The sequence below is a fragment of the Oryctolagus cuniculus genome, chromosome 3, assembly GCF_964237555.1.
Source record: "Oryctolagus cuniculus chromosome 3, mOryCun1.1, whole genome shotgun sequence".
Taxonomy (NCBI): Eukaryota; Metazoa; Chordata; class Mammalia; order Lagomorpha; family Leporidae; genus Oryctolagus; species Oryctolagus cuniculus.
Genome location: NC_091434.1, coordinates 101941480 through 101964722, shown reverse-complemented (window position 1 = coordinate 101964722; position 23243 = coordinate 101941480). Strand labels below are relative to the sequence as shown.

At 36.1% G+C, this 23243-nt stretch overlaps 1 protein-coding gene across 9 annotated transcripts in view; it reads right to left on the bottom strand.

Annotated features, from left to right (window-relative positions):
• Positions 1–23243, bottom strand: part of LRP1B (LDL receptor related protein 1B) — a 2140503-nt gene that overhangs the window by 679747 nt on the left and 1437513 nt on the right. For all 9 annotated transcript variants that reach the window (XR_007920674.2, XM_051849575.2, XM_051849574.2 and 6 more), the window contains one exon: positions 13017–13166. Coding sequence is in view for 8 of the 9 variants with exons in the window: in XM_051849575.2 (XP_051705535.2) it covers positions 13017–13166 (150 nt within the window). In the remaining variant the exon portion in view is untranslated. The remainder of the gene's footprint in view (positions 1–13016; positions 13167–23243) is intronic.

Here is a 23243-nt window from a genome sequence, read left to right as displayed (position 1 = left end):
CTAAAAGTTGTTTTCTCTATGGAGGACAATAAAACACTGAAATTTGAGGGGCTAATGTTTTGACATAGACGATTGAGCCACCATCTGTGATGCCAGCATCCCTTATCGGTGCCAGCTCATGTTCTACAGTTCCACTTACTATCCAGATCCCTGATTATGCACCTGGGAAAGCAGTGGAAATAGGTCAAAGTGTTTGAGCCCCTGCATCCACATGGGAGACCTAGAAGAAGCGCCAGGTTCCTGGCTTTGGCTTGGCACAGCCCTGCCCATTGCGGCCATTTGAGGAGTGAACCAACAGATGGAAAATCGATTTCTTTCTCTCTTTCTCTCCCCTCCTCCTCCTTTTCTCCTCCTCTTCCTCCTCGTCCTCTCTGTAACTCCCTTTCACATAAATAAAAATAAATAAATCTTAAAACAAGTTAAAAAACAAAGCTATTAAGCAGCCCAGACAATAAGTGAATGGAAAACAAACTTACATATAAGCTACTAAAACAACAACAAAACAAAGTGACAGGGCTGTCAGATAGGAAAAGAAAACTGGCAATGCAAATGTATTTGAGGATCAAGGGAAAAAACTTGTCCTAATTTACTCTGAGCTTGAGACTGAGTCCTGGGGAAACTACAGAATTATTCTGTAAAAATGGACCTTGAACAGAAGAGCTACTTAGAAGGAAGAGTCCAGTTTCAGGCTACCCAACAAGCATTTCTGCACTGGCTATCAATGGAAAGGATTTCTTGACTTGGAGACATCAGGGAAGCATGTGGTATCATTTTGCCTCTTAAAATCACTAGGGCTGGAACAGGCATTGTGGCTCAGTGGGTTAAGCTGTTCCTTGTGACACTGCCATCATGTACCAGAATGCCAGTTCCAGTCCCAGCTGATCTGCTTTTAATCCAACTCTTTGCCTATGCACCTGGGAAGAGAGCTGGTGATGGCCTGAGTACTTTGGTCCCTGTCACTCATGTAAAAGACCTGGCTGTAGTTCCTGGCTTCAACCTGGCCCAGACTTGGCTATTGGGGATTTGAGAAGTGAACCAGCAGATAGAAGATCCCCGTTCCTCTACCTCATCAGTCTGCCTTTCAAAATAAAAAAAAAAAATATTTTTAAATTGTGAGAAAATATTACAAATGTTTAGTAGGCAAAGCATCAGTTACGGTGAACATCCAAAAATGCACAAAAGATAAGATAAGATATTGGGGCTGGCGCCATGGCTCACTTGGTTAATCCTCCGCCTGTGGTGCCGGCATCCCATATGGGCACCAGGTTCCAGTCCCAGTTGCTCCTCTTCCAGTCCAGCTCTCTGCTGTGGCCCGTGAAGGCAGTGGAGCATGGCCCAAGAGCTTGGGCCCTGCACCTGCATAGGAGACCTGGAGGAAGCACCTGGCTCCTGGCTTCAGATCGGCGCAGCACACGGGCCATAGTGGCCATTTGGGGGATGAACCAACGGAAGGAAGACCTTTCTCTCTGTCTCTCTCTCTCACTGTCTAACTCTGCCTATCTAATAAAAGAAAAAAAACTGTCCTATTTCTTGCAGGAGTATGGTGTATACTTTTAGATCTTAATATAGATGAAAAACCATGTATATTGTGATCTGATCCCAAGAATTAACTGCATTTTAATCATAAGCACAAGGCATTTTTATACACTTTAATAAATAATTAATTTTCCAGGGATAAAATTTTATTTATAGTGTTCAAAATGTCACTGAAACTTGTCCACATCAGAAAAGCCAAAGCATATCCCCCCTAATTCTGTTATTTTCTAGTTTCCAGGATAGCTTACTTACTTCAGTCTGTATTTTTAGCTTTTTCTTAGCCAGTGAATCTTTTTCAGTGAGAGCATCTTTTTCTTAAATCTAGTATAGTGCTTAAAGCATTTATTTATACATTGAATTTATTTTTATCGTAAATTACTTTCCTTTTATTTCTTATTTATTTTATAGACGGGACATTATATTTTCTTTGTTATAAGAAAGGGCCATCGACCAGAGGCAACCCTATAAATTCAAGCTCATTTCAAATTGTTCTCAAGGGTGCAATTTTCAAGTAGTCACTTTTTTAGAAGGGGGGGGGAAGAGATACATGGGTGAATTCTTTAATTAAGAGCCTTCAATCCATTTAGGCTGATCTCTTCATATAGTACATCCCTTGCCTCTTGCACTTACAAGCACACGAGTATTGCTCCTCCTCTATGTCCAACTCATTCTAACCTTCACTCATGGATCAATCTCCATCCTTTCTTCATGAATGTCACCTCTAAAGATAGTTGAGTTCTCACTTGCATTTTGATACAATGATTTGCCTGGCTTATTGCCATGTGTATCCCAATACTGTCAGCATTCTGAACCCTGTGACAGTGGTTATCCTCCAACTCTCTTCTGTGACATAATTCTTAATCCCCAAGTGTAGTAAGTGTTGGTTCATTGACTATTTGCACCAAAGCAAGGTAATGTTTGAGTTTTTTTCAATATTGTAACTTATGTTAAATAAAATCCAATGCAAAGTATCATTAATTTCCACTCTGTAAAACAGCACCAACAAAAACTGTACACTTCCACAAGATTTCTAGTTTTCTGTAGATCACAGTTGACAACCTTAGGCATAAAGGAAATTTCAGAATGTGATTGACTGAATATACTTTCAGAACTTAAGAATACAGAAATGTGAAGTTATTTTTTTCATCTCATAAAGAAAAGATATGGAAAAAAACAAGAGAAGAGAGTGGGAGAAAAGCAATGGAGAGTCTATATCAGTGACAGAGGGAAGGAGAAGCAAAGAAGGGAAGGAAAAAAGAAGTAAAGAGGGAAGGATCTCTTGAAAGCAAGGACTTGCTTGAAACTCTAAGTTTCAGCTTATTTCAATTCAGAGGCAAATGGAAATTTAGTTAACTTTGATTAAAAAATAATCTGTCCTTAACAGCATGAGAATTGTGTTTGCATCGTGTAAGACCTGAAAATACTCCCTACAGTGGACTAGTGAGGTAAAGAAGTTCTAAGTTAACAGACTTCCCACTCTGCCATAAGACAACACAGAGAATTCTTTCAGACCAGATTTCAGTGTGAATCTGCAGGAGCTCAATCTGGGGATCTTAGCAAGATTAAATGCATCAAACCCACAGCTTGTCACTTGGCATCATTTGTAATGTTCCATGGGTACCATGACAACGTCACATAATAATTCATCTTAGGATATAACGTAGAAAAAAAAGGCCTTTGATGACTTCTGCATATCAATATTAGTAAATTATTATATGCTACTTTTAATTTTTCTGTGATGATTTATAAAGTATAATATATATATTCATAACAAGTGTGCAAATTGAGCACTAGACATGCTTTATTTTTAATGAGCCCTAACATTATTTATCACGTCATGTAACATTTTGCTAAGGAGAATGCTGCTATAAATTTTAAAGTCATATCACTGGGAAATCAGCTGAGCACTTGTGTTAGTGTAAAGACTAATGTTTCGCCATTAATTGTGACTCAAAGTTATTCAGTTAGTGGAGAGGATAGGTGATTATAAAGGCTTTGTCATAAAAATCCTAGTGGGAACATTTGAAACAATTAATCTCCACTAATATTAACACCATTTTTATTCTTATACAAATGAATGTGACATTCATTGACATTCAGATAGCATGTAGAGGTGTTTTAATCTGACAGTCTTGACTTTCCTATAAGTAAATTGCCAGTGTGCTCTGAGTTTTCATAGCAGCCATTACAATGAGTCCAAGACTGTGAGGTGAACCCACAAAGCAGGAATGTCCTCAGGGTTACACTTGTCAGACTTTCCAGTGATCCTTGAAGGACAAATGAGTGGCTTATTTTGTTACTTTGACTTAAAACAACTTTGTGCATTCAAAGTCAACATAAGGCAAAGGTTTCTTCACTACAGAGCTGAGTTTCCTTCTTACAAGAGATTGAGAATTCATATGGAGCATTCCTTTCCTACTCCATGATTGATCACAATAGGAGGCAAAATTGAATCTCTCACTAATATTTACTTATTAAGTGTGTTTCTTGCAAATTGCTACTCAAAACTGATCAATAGTAAAATATACTTCCGCTATGATTGATACACAGAAAAAATCACCTGACAGATCTTAAGTATTCGTGGAAGTGTGTATTCAAAGATTTTTGTGGCCTGTACCTGTAACTCAGTACAGAGGTAGCCAATTCCAAGTATTCCAGATGGGTGTTGGAGATAACAGCGTAGAGGTTTACAGAAAGTACCAACCTGTTCAGGGGCCAGCCTTGTGGAACAATGAGTTAAGCCACTGCCTGCTATGCTGGCATCTGACATGCGTGCCAGTTCAGTGGTTTCCCAGCTCTGATCCAGCCCCCTTCTAAAGTGCCTGGGAAGGCAGCGGAAAATGGCCCCAAGGACTTGAGTCTCTAGACCCTTATGGATTTCTTGACTCTTGACTTTGACCTGGTCCATCCCTGACTGATACAGCCATTTGGCGAGTGAACAAGCAGGTTGTAGAACTCTCTCTCTCCTTCTCTCTCCTTCTCTCTGTAATTATGCTTTTCAAATTCTTTCCAAAAAAAGTACCAATGTATTCAAATACAAGTAACTTAAGCAATTCTATTTTTATTCTCAATAGTTTAAGTTAAATAATTTTGACCAGTTTATGAAATAGATTAATATGAAGTCTGATGAGCATAATTTCATAATGAAGTATATTTTAACCATAATTTCCTAATTACGGTTTATAATTTTAACCATAATTTTTTGTATTGTTTCAACAAATGTAATCATTTACTTGCAATTGTTTTGAGTACAATGCACTAACTCTTTAGTGAAAAATCAAGCAAGATTAAAACTTTGTAGTGCATATGGCCAAGGTTCATGTTTTCACAGAACAGAAAGTTAATGCTTATAGTTTAATAACTATGCTAGATCACACAGTTGGTTAGTGAATATAGGCATCTGGAATACATTTCCTTCATTGATAAAGATGGTAACTTAAATGATCGCTAAGGAGATATTTAGTCCTAAAAGTCTATGATGATTCAATGACATAATTAGGGTTATAACCTTATTGTTTATCATTTATATATAGAAATAAATAAAGAACTTCCTTATTTATGAACTCTCTCCATATATGTGTGTGTGTGTGTGTGTGTGTGTTTGTATAGACTGTCTCCTCCAGAAATTCATATATTGAATTCTGACCCACAATGATGTCATGGTATCATTCAATGAGGTATTTGGAAGGTAATTAGGTTATTAGGGTAGAGCCTTCTTGATTGTGTCTGTGCCTTTATAAAAGGGACCCTAGGGACTGGCCCCTGTATTCTTTCTCTCTCTTCTCCCTGTGTTGTATGTGAAGATTCAAGAAATTAGGAATCAAGAATAGGACTATCACCAGAACCTGATCACTCTAGCACCCAAATCTAAGAATTCTAGACTCTGGAGCTATTACAATAATGTATAGGTCTTTGTTAGTAAAACCAAAATAAGACATATCTATCTATCTATCTATGCATGCCCCTCAATAATCAAGAAGAATTATGTATTTATAGCATTAGAATCCTAATCAACAAATACCAGATAAATATAGTTTACAAAGATCACAAAGTACCATAAAACAATAGCAATATAAAAAATCAGGTACACAATGGAATCTAAAACAGTAGCTATGCAATACAATAGCAGACAAAAATGAAAAAACAGCATCCAAGTGTGAGTATAAGAGGGAGGTTAAACTGAAGCTCAGAACTATTGGAATGCCCTGAACTACACACTTGACTTGGTAATACTTGATGAATTAATGCATGATTCATTGCAAAGGACATTATCAAGATCACCTGTGTTTACACCATATGCTGGCTATTGAATCTACAAATACCAAGGATTTTCTATATAGACATATAGACCTCTTCAGGTTTGCTTGAGTAATGGTATTCATAACATCACTTCTATTTTAAATCAGTGATTCATTTGCATTAGGTATTCCATGCCTCGTTCTAAAAGTACAAAATACAGATAAGCCACCATTCTATTTCCTAAATTCCATCTTAATTTCCTCCAAATACCAATAAGCCTGCTTCTGCCAGTATATTTGTTTTATATGTGAATTTTCTTTCAGCTTCATGAATTGATTTTTCTAACTTTCTCTTCTGCATAAATACAAGATATGCAGTTGGCTCTCAAACTGCACATGCTGACAGGGAAAATGGATAGTAACTTAAATAAAATCCATAAATAACCCACAAACCCTAATTTTAATCAATAGTTTTAACATCCTCTTCCCCCTCTCAAAGGCACTTAAAATTGAACAGTACTTGATTAACTTGAGTTTATTTCACTGCCTCTTGCAGACATTAATGACCAGGAAAATGCCAAAAGATGTGAGGAGAAGGGGAATAAAAACAAACAAATCCTATAACTGAAATTGAAAGGATCAATGGTTAACTACCACCTAGCTGACTATATACTACTTTATAGCATTAACCAGATGAAAATCATGTAGGAAAATGTTTGGGATTACCATCATTAATTTATGAAACTAAAATGTATTTATAAATGAAAATTATCTTAAAAAGCTGTGCTAAATACAGTACCCCTCCCTTATCTGTGATTTCCTTTTGTGCAGTTTGTTGTTCACAGTAAATTTGAAAATATTAAATAGAAAGTTCTAGATATACACAAGACACACATTTTAAACAACTTTTCTGATAGGATATTGCTATAGTTGTGCTATTTTATCACTGGTTATTGTGAATCTTTTATTGTAACTAATATGCAGATTAAATTTTATCATACATATGTATGTATAAAAAATGGTACATAAAGGATGCAGTACTACCTGCAGTTTCAGGCATCTGCTTGGCATCTTGGAACCTACTCCCTGTGGTTAAGGATTAAAATACTGAGAAAAAATATTGAACAGAAAAGGTGATAGATACAAATTTAGAGCTACTGGTTTTGCAGAGGAAAGCAGAAGCTATTGTACTCCGATTTGCTAACAGTTGGAAAAAGACAGTTTTTGAGATCATAGTCAAATATTGGGAAAGCAGCAGGCATTTGACCTGATTAGCAGTAAAGGTGCCTGTGTGCCATATCAGAGTAGCTGGGTTCTGTTCCTAGCTCTGGCTCTTGATTCCAGCTTCCTGCAACTGCAGACCCTGGGAGACAGCAGGGAATGGCTCAAGTGATTGAGGACTTTCCACCCACATGGAAGATTCAGTTGGAATGCTAGCCTCATAGCTCTGGTTCCAGCCATTGTGTTGTTTGGGGAAGTCAATTAATGGAATGGAACTCATTCTGTCGCTCTCTTTTTCTGTGTCTTCCACTATCTTTCTCTGCCTCTCAAATAAATAAATACACAAATGAAAATGAGGAGAATTTGATGTCCAAAGTTATATGCTTGTCAGCTTATGTTTAGTAACTTTAACAGTGCTGAGTCCTTATAATTCACTGTACACAATATGTAAATTAGGTCTAATCAAGTGAACTCCCTGAGTTACTGTAGAACAGAAGCACAGACAATACTTTTGGATCAGGGTAAACAGAACAGATGTCTCAACTGGGAAGTTAGCAGAATCACCTGGGAAGACATTTCATTGTAATTAAATTAGTTTTATATATTTTAATCAAAGCATTTGTATGTTAGCAGTAAAAATGCTGATTAAGAGGTGTCAACTGGTGCCCTCTGAGTTGAATCAGTAACACAGGGGTATGGTGGTGAGTTGTTCTTTGTTAGTTTGCTTGGGTTAGATACTGTTAGTCATGACAGCCTTCAAAGTTGCACAGTAGTTTTCTTCTTTTTAAAAAAAAACAATTATTTACCATTTACAAGGCAGAATGACAGAGGGAAAGCACGCAAAAAAGAGAGATAAATTTTCCATCAATTAATTCATTACCCCAAACACCCGCAAAACTCAGGGCTGGGCCAGGTGAAAGCCAGGATCCAGGAACTCCATCCACATCTCCCACGTGAGTGGCAGGAACCCAGGTTCTTGGGCCATAGCTCCCTCCCTGATGCAGTAACAGAAGCAGGGTGAGAAGCAAGAGTAGCCAATATTGAAACTGCCACTCAGATATGGCACATGGGTGTTCCCAGATGCAGATTAATTCCCTTGCATCACCATACCCAGCCCACTCATGGTATTTTTCTAATAATAAAATATCACTTGATAATTTTAAAAAATATAACATTAACTAAACATCTGGATTTCTTTCCTTGAAAAACGGAAAATCTAACACAAAAGGTTGATGTCGTCCCATGTGGCAAAAAACTAATGGAAATGAGAGTCTTCTAGCTCAAATGGGGCAATAGCTTATCATAATTTCAGGTAAATCCAGATGCAGAAGTCTCAACTGTGTCCCCACTTAACCATCATGTTGGAACTATTTGGTTTTACTACTGCTGACATACTTCCTTAACCGGTCTGTATTAAGTTTCTGAATTTGTTAAGTCTGTTCATACATAAAGACATGCTTTGTGGATAGGGTAACAAGTGCACTAATTATCATTGCTGTGCAACAAATTACCCCAAAACATAGTATCTGCAAACAGCAAACATTCATGGATCACATGGTTTCTATGTGTCAGGAATCTGGGAGTAGCTATGTACGTAGTTCTGGTTTGGAATTTTTCTTGAGGGCTTTTGGCTTGTGCTATAGACATCTGACACCTTGACTAGTGTGACAGGGCAACTTAAGAAATTTGTAACTTAAAAATGTCTCCACAGAATATAGCATATCTGAGTGTGGCTAGGCTTCCCTAACCACGTCAGAGCAGAAACTGTTCCTCTGAGACAAACAAGTTATAAATGCGGTTTGCTTATCCACCTGTAACCACGTGGGCTGCTCATCTGGCTGTAACCGGCATATTTCTGGCTTTGGTATTTTGACTTGCTTGCTTGCTAGATAACTACCAAGACCACCAGGGTGTGGTTTCTGCCTTTAATACCGCCACACAATTGCAACTCAGGGCTGCCTTCTCACTTCTTGCTCTGTGAGAAGTCGCCAGCTGGCTAATAAAGATCCTAATCTGACCTCAAAAGTCTCACTGTTTTGATTGGTGCGCCCTGCAGCATGAGGACCTGAGGTTCCCTTTGAAGACACTCATTCCCATGGATGTTGACTGGAGACACCGGTTGTTTGCTGTGTGCGCCTCTCCTTTGAGCTTCTTGGGTATCCTTGTAGCATCATCTGGCTTTGTCAGAAGTAAGTGACCCAAGAGAAAGGGAAGGGAGGATTGCTCAGTGCCTTTTGCGACATTCTCTCCAAAATCACATACCATCGCTGGACTCTGCCTTATTCTCTCATTTTATTAAAGAACAGTCAGAACACACTGAAAGGGAGGGAAGTTAAATTCTACTTCTGGAAATGAGAAATATGTAAGTGTTTAGAAACTTACAGTCTTGGGCTTGGTTTGATGGAATCATCAAATATTTGCTTTATTTTGACAAAAACACTGCCAGACACCTAACTTTAAGGTTTCAAAGATCTCGTCAATTTATTTTCTGTACACTATTCCGAGAAAAACGAAGAATCCAAGAAGTTAAAATTTAAAATTCGTAAGATAAAAATTGGCAATGAGTGTACAAAGATATTTTTAACTAAGATTTCAGAAAACCACCTTCAGTGAAACAAATTTTAGCTATTTAGTATCTATTAGCTATGGAATCCCTATGGGGAACTGGTGCATATTTGCATATATTAGTCACTCCATGGTCCAATTATTTGTTTCGTGGATATAAAACTTCAGTATCAAAAAGGCAAATGTCTTCTTAAAGATTTGTAACCATGATCATCAGTAAGCCCACGGAGAGTGGCGAGTTGCTCTGCTTTACTTTCGCATTGCTTTTTTCCATGACTATAATCTGCTCAGCAGGAAGCAGGTTACCCCCCTTATTCCATTCTCAGAGAGAAAAATACAAGTGCTGAACAGAAGGTACCTGAGCAGGAGCGTAAGTTCAGAGCTACCCCATGAAACTGTCGACATTCCTCCCCCGCTTCTCTTCAGTGATGATCTGTCAATTTTTAACTTCCTAACTGATAGATGTACTTTGATATATCCAGCTGATGTGGTGCCGGTAGACATTCACAGGTTTTGTTAGATTTGTTAATTTTTCTTAATCTTTCAGGGCTAATCATATTATGGTAGTAGGAAGAAGTATTCATGCATAGCCACTCACTTATTAAAATAATTTTAATTTATGCAAGTTTATGTTTTCATGCAGCATCAATGTCATAGCAGATTCAAAGTACTGGAACATTGTGATTTCACCCAAACTCCCTTCTTCCATTTTATTCATAAGCCAAATTAACCAGCTTTGTTTTTTGCTAAAATGCACTACCTGACCCAGTTTCCCAAACTGTATTCATAGTGCTGAGTCCTGTAAATACTAATTTCCTACTCAGAAGGATCAGCAGAAATCATATTATCAGAAACCAACTTTCATAAACTTTTACATTTTGCACAAGGCTATGATTTTTATAATGTATATTTTTATAATATACATGACATTAAAAAGTGTCTTTCTTGAAATCAGATGACAGATTTTTTAAAAAAAATATTTCCTCTAATTTACTTATTGAGAGGCAGAGAGGAAAAAAAAAAAAAAAAAACAGGCAAACAGATAGATCTACAGCTTCCATCTGCTGATTCACTCTCCAAGTGCCTGCAGTGGCCAGAGCCAAAGTTGGGAGCTGGGAACTCAATCCAGGTCTCCCACATGGGAGGCAGAGACCCTACCACTTGTTAGCTCCCAGGGTCCACACTGTCAGCAAGTTGTAATGGGGAGCCAGAGCTTGCAACTGAAAGCAGGCACTCCAGTATAGAGCTCGGGCATTGTAACCAGTGTCTTAATCAGTAGAACAAATGCCTGTTCCACATTTCCTCTATTTTAGGGGCTTCACCAGTTCTTTTGTTTGCTACTATGAGCTGATTTAATTAAGTCTGTTACAACTATGAAAACAAAATATGGATGGTGAGTTGGGTTATTATAGTTTTATTCAGCCACTCGTAGAATTTGAACTCTGCTTATTTTTTATTGTTGTAGTTTAAAACGCCCATAAATGACATAAAACAAAATGTTTCTTTTAATTTGGAAAAACTGAGTTTTGTAAAATAAGTTTGATGGCCGTATAGGTGCTACATAACAATTATATCTAAATTCTTACTCTAAAATATACTGTTTATTAGGTATAACTCATGAGTGTGTGTGTGCACATGTGAGGTTGTGTGTAAAGTTTCTGGATGCAAACAATGAGAAAAATGGGAAGTTAGTGCTGTATGAATAGCACAAAAATTACTCAAAGACCCAAAAGGAAATTGGAGGCTTTTAAAGTCAAGATGACTTTTTTTCAATTTGAAGTTCTATATTTGGTTAAGAACTATGTTTGAAAAAAATATTAATTTTAAGAAATATATATAATTTTAAGAAAATATATAATTTTAAGAAAAATATTAGTGAAACAGATGTCAGGAGGATTGCAATTTAGGAAAACGCTGCAGCAAAAGCAAACCACTAACATTTGATGGCTAATGAGATAAAATTGAAAAGTGCGTTAAAGTGTAAAATTAAGTAGCATCAGATTCCAACTTTAACATTTTTGCTACACTGCTTTTCAAAAAGATTATACACGTACATGTGGAAGTGAGTCTCACAATTTTGGGATATTGGCAGAGGTATTCAATAGCTATATTTTCCAGATATAAAAACTGAAATACAGTTCATACTTAACACCTGATGATTGGTTAAAACAATCTCCCTTTCTCTTTCTCCCTCATAAGACAAATGGAAACTCATTCTGTCTTAAACAATAATTTACAATATCTCTACCTTATTCACTTTCTTTGATAAATTTTTATTTTAATTGGAAATAAAAGGTAATAGCGCATTTTTAATTACAAAATGAATTTTAAATCTTTCTTAAAAAACTGTTAACTTGTAAACTTAGATATTTATGCAAACTGATTACCTGTATCTGAAGTCAAACACACACACACACACACACACACAAAACACTCATATTAAATCTAGGAAATGGTGAAAGCTGAAAGATTATAGAATGTAGAATTAAAAGGCCTAATTTATTTTCTATATACAAACATTAAAACATATTCAAATAGGCTTTTCATAAATAGTAAAATTTCTTAAAAGATTATGCTGGCTGTATTATGAGATTCAAAGTGGAAAACATAATGTCACTGTTCTGATTTCCTGTAACCAAATGTAACTCCTGAGATTCCCCATGGCTACCTAATCCTCACAGTGCTGAGCTCCTGTGAACTCCAGCACGGAGACGTTCCCTAAGGAAAAGCACCGCTCTGTTTGCAAAGGATTTCTCTATGGTATTCACTTTTACATCTCTTTAAAAATCCAAATCATCTTTGCAACTTACATTTCAAAAATTGGCTTCCAATATTAACACAGTGGAGGTTGGTTATTTATTCTGTGGAAAGTCATAGCTCCCTCTTAGCTTCCGGATCACCTTTCTTGCCTGGCACCTTTTTCCCCCCATATGACTGAACAAAAGGAATGAAAATGAGAATGAATTCAGTAAAATCTCTACTCATCCTTAAATACGAAAAGGAATTGTGTGAGGGGAGCTCATTTCAGTCATTGGACCAATGTGTCCTGTTGACATGTCTCTTGAATTATCTGTGTTGCTTAAGCTATCCTTTATAAGCAGAGTTAAGCCAGATTTTATTTTTATTGTGACAAATACACAAGGTTCTTACACTTTAGGTTGCTGCAATACAACACAGAAAATAATCATAAAATAATACAAGTCACGGTAAGCTAAAATCAATAACAGTGAAGCTAGTATTACTAACAGTCCTAAGTCCCTGATCTAGATAATCTTACAAGTCTGTTTGTTAAAGTCAAAAATATAAAAGGAAAAAAGGAAACAACATGGCGATGTGTAATTTGAAAGTACTTCTGGTGTTAATGGAGCAGTAACTTACCTGAGCTTTTAAAAAGATCATAATTAATCAACCGCCAATCAATATGAAGCATCCTAGCTACAGAATCATTGCACTTACCCATGATGGTTAGGGCTGTAGCTTTGGTTAATTCTTCTTTCATTGACTCTATTACTTCTAAATTACCACCATCCAGGTTGCATCTATTTATAGTTCCATTTCCCGAGCTGATCCAATAAAGCTTGTTTTCCACATAGTCTATCGATAGACCTGTAATTAAATTATACAACTTAAACATAATGATAGCTACTTAGATTTTAATATTCACCTGGCACCACTGGATATGAGACTGAAAAAATAAATTGGAAGCTCAGATTTCTGTCTTAAAAATAAGATTTGGCTAATAGGGAAATATAGATATTGTTTTAACTGACTGAGAAACATTATAGTTTTATAGCCAGAATGACAGTTCCATTTTACCAATATGAAAAATACTATTAGTTAAGAAAAGTATTCACAGGTAACAGGCAGACACTTCAGATATTTTTTAAAAGTTTCTATTTCCAAATTGAGTACCAAGTATCTTCAATGTATTGAAAAATTTAAATGATTCATAGGAAATACTAATTTCTCCAATGGAAATTTTAATTCCATCTCTACTTTCAATAAATATATTTTGGGCAGTAATAGATTTAAATTGGTGCTATCAATCTTTTTCTAGTAAATCGAGAGCTTGAAGATTTTCTTTAGCACTTTCAACAAAGCTCAGCACTGAATCGTCTCAAAGGCCAGCAAACCATTCGGCAAATCAGTGACCCTAGTCAATGGATTAGGACATTGTCCCCCTGCATGATACAGTGTACCACAGAACTCCAAATGAAGCTTTACTGTATTTTATAGAAAATTTCTTGTATTATATAGTGGTGGTCAATGTTTTCAAATGTCTTGGCATAAGTACTTTATGTTTGCTAAGAGTTCTCAGTAAACATTTACTTAATTACAAGCTTGCTCAGCAAGATCATGGTCTATATTTAGAGTAAATCTGGAGAGCTGTGCTGTGGGGTAGCAGGTAAAGCAGTGCCAGCATCACATATGGGCACCGGTTTGAAATTCAGCATTTCCTCTTCCAATACACTCTCTGCTATGGCCTGGGAAAGCAGTAGATGGCCCAAGTGCTTGGGCCCCTGCACCCACATGGGAGACCTAGAAGAAGCTCTTGGGTCTTGGCTTTGGATTGGCATTGTTCTAGCCGTTGCAGCCATCTAGGGAGTGAGCCAACGGATGGAAGAACTCTCTCTCTCTCTTTGCCTCTGCCTCTCGGTAACTCTGCCTTCCAAATAAATAAATAAATCTTTAAAAAAAGACTGTGAAAAAAAAATAAGCTCTCAGTAAAGACTAGCTATTAAATTATAATCACTTTAAAAAAGAATAAATCTGTGACTCTGTTGATCCATAACTATTTGGAAAGAAGCACATGGACATACAAAGATATACAGTGTAGAAAGCTGTTCCTAGGACCTCCCACAGAGAAAGAAATGAACAAACCACAAAAAAACTCCTCCCTTTAAAAAATAATTAAGATAAACAAGAGGAGAGTGATTAGGGCAGGGAAGAACGAAAGGAGAGTGTGAGGGAAGACTGGAGTAAATTTCATGATTCAAGAGCATTGAAAGTGGGTCAAACACAGCCTTAAACAATTATGAACAACAGAGAATCTCAGGCCAGAGAGTGACACTGATTTATTAGAATAGCTTTCATCAAATAGAAACAACTTAAGAAAACTATACAATATATCAGCTATTTGCTGACTTACTGGTGTGTTTTGCTAATAAAAGTCTGAAGGTTCACCAGAAAAATCATGATGCATAAAATTAGATACTGCAGGGAAGCAGTTTTCAGGATTTTTTTTTTTTTGATGGCCACAGTTGGTGACTTGTTTTAATTACTTTGGAAAAATAGTTCAACAAAAACAGCCAAATTCTACAGTATAATATTTTCAGATTGAAAGTCATTTAACATCCAAATCTTTATGAACATTTGGTTATTCTGTATATACAAGCCATCTCCGTATGTTTTTTGTTATAAACCCTACTGAGATCGTTGATTTTGAGAATAACTGTCCCATTTTTATCATCTACATAGTTGTCTATATAAAGCACATACTTTCATCTTTAATCAGCAAAGAAATTAATCTTTACTACAGATTAATGACACAAAACACAACCCAAAATTTCTGTTGCTGAATTTTTATCAAAATCAAAGAAATATATCTACACAGACCATCCTATAAATTATGTAGTTTACTCATCCTTCTGGATATTCTAAATTCTATCTGTCAGTCAAGAAAAATCATCACAGAGCTATCTACATTTTTTATTTCTGCGTGTTTCTCCCTCCCCTATTCTCTGGCTGAACTGAGCTTTGGCACTATGCCATAGGTTTGAATGAAAGATGCTGTAAGAAGTAGCCATAGGAAACTCATTGTTATGGTTTCTAGAATATAACATCTAAAGCACTATATCATACAGTGACCTCTTTATCCAAGGACCCATGGGAGAAATTGCTTGTGGGCCCAGTGCCAGAAAAACTATATGTGAAAAATATAAAGTTTTAACTGATCGTATTTCTCTTTTTGCTTAGGCTGCAAAGAAACAGGAGAGTGAGATTTGTGACCCTTCTCCCATGGTTGTAAAGGAGTTGCATTTAAGCTACTAACTTTACCCCTGCCTTTGACAGACTAATCTATTATTATCTTTCAGTTTTAAAATCAACATCCTTGTCTGGCATTTCTTAAGGAATACATTTGTTTGAATTTCCTCAATGCTTTTGTAAGTGGGGGAAGGATACCTTCCTACTAAACGTGGCCAACTAAAGTTAACCCAAAACCAGGACTTGCTCATTCATCTAACACCCAGAAGTTTCTCTAGTCTAATGTATATTATATAAAGCAGGTACTGGAACAGAAAATTTGCAGAGATTGGATTAGAAATCACAAAAGACTATTACTCGGCATCTGAATTGTGGACGCCTAAAGCAAAGAGGCTGTGGCAAAGTTGCTTATTATTGACACTGTCTAGTATGATGCCTATTCACAGAGAAGAAAATTTATAAGTATTAAATGATTACCTGTTAAAGTGAAATGAACACTATGAGAAACGGTCACTTGATCAGCCCTCACCCTGACTGTTGATGAGCAGCTTAATATGTTATTCCTCTTAGTATTTTTTTTTGGTTTGTTCTACTTAATACTTTTGGTTGAATACTGTAATCAATACACAATTCTTCTTAAGTGCTGAAACTTAACTGAAAAGTGATCGCTGTTAAATATAAGAGTGGGAATAAGACAGGGAAGAGATGTGCAATTCGGGACATGCTCAAGCTGACTTACCTCAAACGGTAGAGTTAGAAACATACCAGGGGATTCGAATTCAATCCCATCGAGGTGGCATGTACCAATGCCATCTCACTAGTCCCAGTGATCAATTTCTGTTCACAATTGATCATAATGATAGGATTAAGAACCAAAGGGATCACATAAACAAGAATAGTGTCTGCAAATACTAGCTGATAGAATCAAAAAGGGAGAGAATGATCCAACATGGGAAGTGAGATACACAGCAGACCCATAGAATGGCAAATGTCCTAACAGCACTCTGGCCTCATAATCAGTCCTTAAGGCATGCGGATCCTGCTGAAATGCCCATGAGAGTATTTCAGGCATGGAAAGCCAAGACACTCTGGGGGAAAAAAAAAAAAAAACCTAAATGAAGGATCTCCACGAGTGAGATCCCAGTGGAAAGAACGGGTCATCAAAGAAGGAGGTACCTTTCTCTGAAGGGAGGAGAGAACTTCCACTTTGACCATGGCCTTGTCTAAAAATGATCAGAGTCAGCGAACTCAGGGGGCTTCCATAGCCTTGGCAGCTCATGACAAGAGCCTAGGGTGATTACTGATGCCATAAACAAGAGTGTCAATTTGTTAAGTCAACAACAGGAGTCACTGTGCACTTACTCCTCATGTAGGATCTCTGTCCTTAGTGTGCTGTACATTGAGATTTAATGCTATAACTAGTACTCAAACAGTATTTTTCACTTTATGTTTCTGTGTGGGAGCAAACTGTTGAAATCTTTACTTAATGTATGCTAAACTGATCTTCTGTATATAAAGAGAATCAAAAATGAATCTTGATGTGAATGGAAGGGGAGAGGGAGTGGATAAGGGGTGGGTTGCAGGTTGGAGGGATGTTATGGGGGGGAAGCCATTGTAATCAATATTCTGTACTTTGGAAATTTATATTCATTAAATAAAAGTTAAATAAAAAAAAAAATAAATATTAAATGATTATATGGATTGTTAATTCCACTCTGAAAAAATTTAAGTTGTTTTTAAGGTGCTCTGCCAGTAAACTTATCCTCATGACAACTTTTAAAAATTAATTTTATTTATTTGAAAGACAAAAAGAGATAAAGAGACACACAGAGAGAGATTATATCTACTGGCTCACTCTCCAAGTCCCTGCAACAATCAGGGCTAGACCAGGCCAAATCTTGGAGCCAAGAACTCCACCTAGGTCATCCAAATGGTGGCAGTGACCCAGCAACTGCAGCTATCACCTGCAGCCTCCCATGGGGCAGACTAGCAGGGACCTAGAATCAGTCAGGAGCAGACCCTGGACTCGAACCAAGGCCCTCCAAATACGGGATACAGGTATCCCACATGGTATCCTAACTGCTATGCCAAATATCATAGCAAATAGGGAGGAGAGCAGGGATTCATTAAGTCTACTTAGTATGGATCAAATTTTTATAACAATTTTTAGATTGAATACTTTTGGATCAACAGTATTAAGATTCATGGGACAAATGCACCTGAAATTCCTTTATGAGCCTACATATGCCTGTGGTACATGTCACCTTGTCTACAAAATATACCTTCCTTCCTGTGTAATCATTAATTTAAACCGTGAACACCCCTGAATGCATTTTATGGGCTTATAAAATAGAAGTGTGATCTGTAATAAATTCTATTGAGAATTTCATAAATGTAAATATGTATAGCAGTACATATTCAATGAAATATACTAATATAAACGCTTTTATATAAGATTTTTAAATTTCATTGTTATTAAAATACCTAAGTCCTAATAATACCAAAAATTGATTGGCATGCAAATATTGGGATAGTTTCTAAATTAGATGTCTTTTATGCTAATACATAAAAGATGATCATCAAGCAGCAAAATGGTAGTTGTTTAATGTAATTGAAACTATTCAGTGATGTTAGCATGTTAAATCAATAACTCTGAGAAAACTAGTAAAATGTTAACATGTTTATAAAAGTGTCCTGGAACCTATAAAAGAAATATATTTAATTCTGTAGCAGAGGGTCCCTATTATGGGTAGCTGAGATTTAAAAATCCTCAAAAAGGAGCCAGCATTGTGGCATAGTTGGTTAAGCCACGACCTGTGACACTGGTATCCCATATGAGCACTGGTTGGAATTCCAGCTGCTCCAATTCTGATCCACTTCCCTGCTAATGCACCTGGGAAAGTAGTGAAATACATCTCAAGTACTTGGGCCCCTGCCACCCATGTGAGAGAACCAAATGAAGCTCCTGGCTCCTGGCTTCTGGCTTCAGCCTGGTCCAGTTCCAGTCTTTGTGGTCACTTAAGGAGAGAACCAGTGAATAGAAGATCTCTATGTCTCTGCATAACTCTGCATTTGAAACAAATACATAAAAATTAAAAATAAATAAAAATAAAAATGCTCAAAAGGATTGTAGGATCTGTCTGAAAAATACAGTGTTATTAGTTTAGTCTAATTCTGCAAGAGATATTATGAATTTTTAAAATCACATGGTTCTGATTGTCAAAAGAATAAATATAGAGCCAATAATACAAGTGTAATGAGTTAATGAAAGAAAAAAGTCATCATTTAAATTGGATAATCTTTACAAAAAGAAAAATCTACCTTTTTATCTATCTTTCCTATCACAGTAACATTAAAAGGTTAACATACATACTTTGATTCTAACCTTCCTTATTTTAAGCCAAAAATTTCCTTTAACATATTACTTTATTTGAATGATTTTATTTAAACAGGATAGTCTATATTTTTGCTGAGATAACTGTTAATTACAAAATTTTGTAATTTCTCTCATAATAGAAACAATCCATGCCCTGGCATGAGCAGATACACAATATTTGATTAGATAATATGGTCTATATTACCAAATAATAAGTTTTAAATGCTGTTACAAAATAAACTAGAGAGTTAACTTTATTGATCTTACTTTTTTTTTCATTTTTAAATGATTCAATTAAATAAATATACTTGTAGTGTGTAATTAAAATAAAAATGTGAAGGCACTAAAAAGGAATTTTTAAATTTAAGGTTTTTCTAGAAATAGCAATTATCTAATAATTGATGTCACTTATCAAATATCACTTCTTAATTCACACCCAAGGTTATGAATTATAATTATCTGGAAAGGCATTAAAAGTACAGATCCCTTGGTTCTGTTCCCCTAAATTTCTCCTAATTGATTTGGGCTGCTTCCAGGCATTAGTATTTTTAAAAGTATCTTCAACTACTTCTAGAATATGAAATTCAGGAAATCTTTTTAAATTTGTAATTTTTATAATCTTTCAAATTTTAATTTTTACTTAGTTCAACTGAGCTTTTTAAATTTTGCTGAAAAAAAGTGTCATAATGGTGATGTCTTCGGAGACAGAAACAGTAACGATGTAGATGAGAAAGAAGATGTACTATGAATGTTAAAATCTATGTGATTAGTTTCAGAGTCTCTAAGCAGATTATCAGAAATAACATCAAAATTTACATACTCTTTGTAGCATTCTGTTCTAGAAAAATCTCCTCATTCTGGAGTTGTGAAAGTTGTAGAAAATTACCACTGAAAGTACATTTACAAAAAGATGAGGAATCCAAAACAAAGGCATCTCATGTTGCTGATAGAAGAATTATCATATTCCAGATCCTTTAACATGGAGAGCATTCTACACTTCCCTTTAAGTTCCATGATTATTCCTGGGACAGAATCATTTCTGAACCACCAAATCTTTAGGCTTCAATGGAGGATAGTTATTTGATAGGGAAGTGGCCTGGAGCTAATGGTGTATTCTCTATTAAGTTATCTCAAGCAATGCTTTCTCTCTCCTGAAAATAGATTTTGTAAATTACTGAATAAATGTGTTGAGGAAAACCAAGCAATCCCTCTGTTCTATCCTTGACTTATCTCAGAAGTGAACATAAATAAAAGGTGCCACTCCCATGTGCTATATTTATGTGTCTTTGGTAGCCTTGCTCTGGCTACACCTTCACTTCACCACTACAAAGCAATAAAAATAACCATATCAGACAATAAAGTCTGCCACATATAAAACAATTAACACATGTTTTCTCCTTATGTGAAGCATAGGGTTCTTTTTATTTTCCTCTTAAGATAAAATCCTATTTTAAAACCTGAAACCATCTCTGGTAATCCCTGTAAGTGATAATTTTGAGATAATTTAATTATTAGAACTGCTTAGATTGTACTTAATTCATTACTCATAATACTGTCTCAGTCATCAAAAAAAACACATCAACTACTCTGTGAAACATGATAAAGCATATGCTTCTGACTGAAATTATTTGCCATCTACACATTCAACAAAAGACAATGATCAACCTAAAAATGCTCAAAACTCAATACTTTAAAGAGATCCAATTGGAACATAGGCAAAAGAGATGAACAAAAGATACACAGATGGCAGATAAGTACATGAAAAGAAATTCAACATCATAGGAAAATGCAAATTACAGTAACAATGATCACTACACACCTATCAGACTGGCTAAAATAAAAAATCATGACAGCACTTATGCTAGTGAGGATGCCAAGAAGAACTGGATCCCTCATACATTGCTGGTGGGATGTAAAATAGTACAGCCACTTTGGAAAACAAATTGGCATTCTCATACAACTAAGCATAATGTTACCACAGGGTGTGTCAATTACACTCCTGGGAATTGACCCCAGAGAAGTGAAAATTTATGCCAACATGACAACTTGTACATGAATACTTATAACAGCATTTCTTATTAATAACCCAAAACCAAGGCAGTGAGGATGGCCCAGGTGCTTGGGCCCTGCACCCGCTTGGGAGACCAGGAGGAACCACCTGGCTCCTGGCTTCGGATCGGCGTCCATGGCGGCCATTTGGGGGGTGAACCAACGGAAAGGAAGACTTTTTCTGTCTCTTTCTCTCACTCACTGTCTAACTCTGCCTGTCAACAAAAATAGAACCCAAAACCAGAACCATCCCAGACATCTTTTAACAGGAAAATGGCTAGCTAACTGTGGTATATATGAAATACTATTCAACAATGAAAAGGAATGAATTGTTGATATGGCAAACAATCTCAATGACTCTCAAAGTAAATACATTGAATGAAAAAATATAACCTAAAACTTACATAATATTTGCTTCCAGTTCTATAAAATTTTATTATGACAAACATTTTTGAAATGGAAGACAGATACACTAAAGGAAAGAAGGCAGGCAGGAGAGAAAGTGATGTGGTACCAAGATGGCAACAGGAAATACAATGGTGGCTTTGGAATTACTGAGCATCTTGACTGTGGAGTTAGATATAGGGATCCACACAAAGGATAAGATTGTACAGACATAAATATGCAAATATATACAAATGAGTACAAGTACAACAAAACATAAATAAGATTGGTAGATTATACCAAGAGAGACTGTGATAATTGTGTGTATGATTTTACATAATTTTAAGTGGAAAATTGGATGAAAGATCTATGGGAACCTTCTGTATTTTTAAATGTGCATGACTCTAAAATGATCTCAATGAACATTTCAGTTCAAAACCAGAACACAGGGCTTCTCTGTTTGGCAACAAAAGCAAAACTAGACAAATGAAATTGTATCAGTCTCAGAAGCCTCTGCACAGCAAGGAAATAGCAAAACAGACTGAACAGATATGAGACAAATGGAAGAAAAATATTTGCAAGGTACTTCTTTGACAATGTATATTAATGTCCAGAATATATCAGCAATTAAAAAGCTCAACAACATAAAAACACCCAATCCAGTTAAAAAATGGACAAATAGCCTGAATGGACTGATCGCAGAAGAAGAAACACAAATACTCAACTTATATAAGAAAAACTGTTCAGAATCATTGTAGGATAAATGCAAATCAAAATTACCAGGAAATATCAACTTATCAGTTTTAGAATGGTCACTATCAAAAAAAAACCTCTTGATGAGGATCAGCAGAAACGGGAATTCACATACACTTTTAGCTAGAATATAAGTTAGTATAACCACTACAGAAAAACAGTATGATTTATTTTAAAAATTGAAATACAACTTCCATATGATCCAGCAATCCCACTATTGCAGAACTATCAAAAGAAATGAAACTGTTGCATAAAAGAGATACCTGTGCCACCATGGTTACTGAAGTAATGTCCACAATGTTCACAACAGCCAAGATTTGGAATCAACCAAGGTGTCCATCATCAGATGAATGGATCAAGAAAAGGGGTATATATACCCAATGGAAAACTATTTGGCCATAAAAAAGAAAGAAAGCCTTTCATTTATAGCAAAATTGTTGGAAGTAGATGATATCATGTTAAGTGAAATAGGCCAGAACTAGAAATATAAATACTGCATACTCTTCCCTAACATGTAGGAACTAAAACAACAGAATGATGATTACCAGAGGCTAAAAGGAGAGGGGAGGATAGAGGGCATTCAATTGGTATGAATAAAAAGTATAATTAAGTAAATTAAGTTTAAAGAAAAACAAAAAGAACAGTACTCTGCCAGCTGCTGAGGACACTGTTCTTATCTTTCTTTTCTTTTTTTAAGATTTATTTATTTGCAACACAGAGTTACAGAGAGGGAGAGGGAGAGTTTCCATCCACTAGTTCAAACCCTAGATGGCCACAATGGCAAGAGCTGGGCCAATCTGAAGCCAAGAGGCAGGAGCTACTTCCAGATACTCCATGTGGGTGTAGGCCTTGGGCCATCCTTTGCTGTATTCCCAGGTGCATTTGCCAGGAACTGGATCAGACGCCAATCAGCAGGTACTTGAACTGGTGCCAACATGGGATGACGGCCCTGCAGAGGAAGGCTTAACCCATGACGCCTACTGTCCTTATCTAAACCTGATCTAAATTCTTCCTGGAAATCACACTTCTCAATGCAGTTTTACTAAGATATCGTATAACGTTACACGACTATGTTAATGAATTGAATCCTTTTTGCTTATTTTATCAAGCTGTATTGGTCTCTTCGCCATCAACCT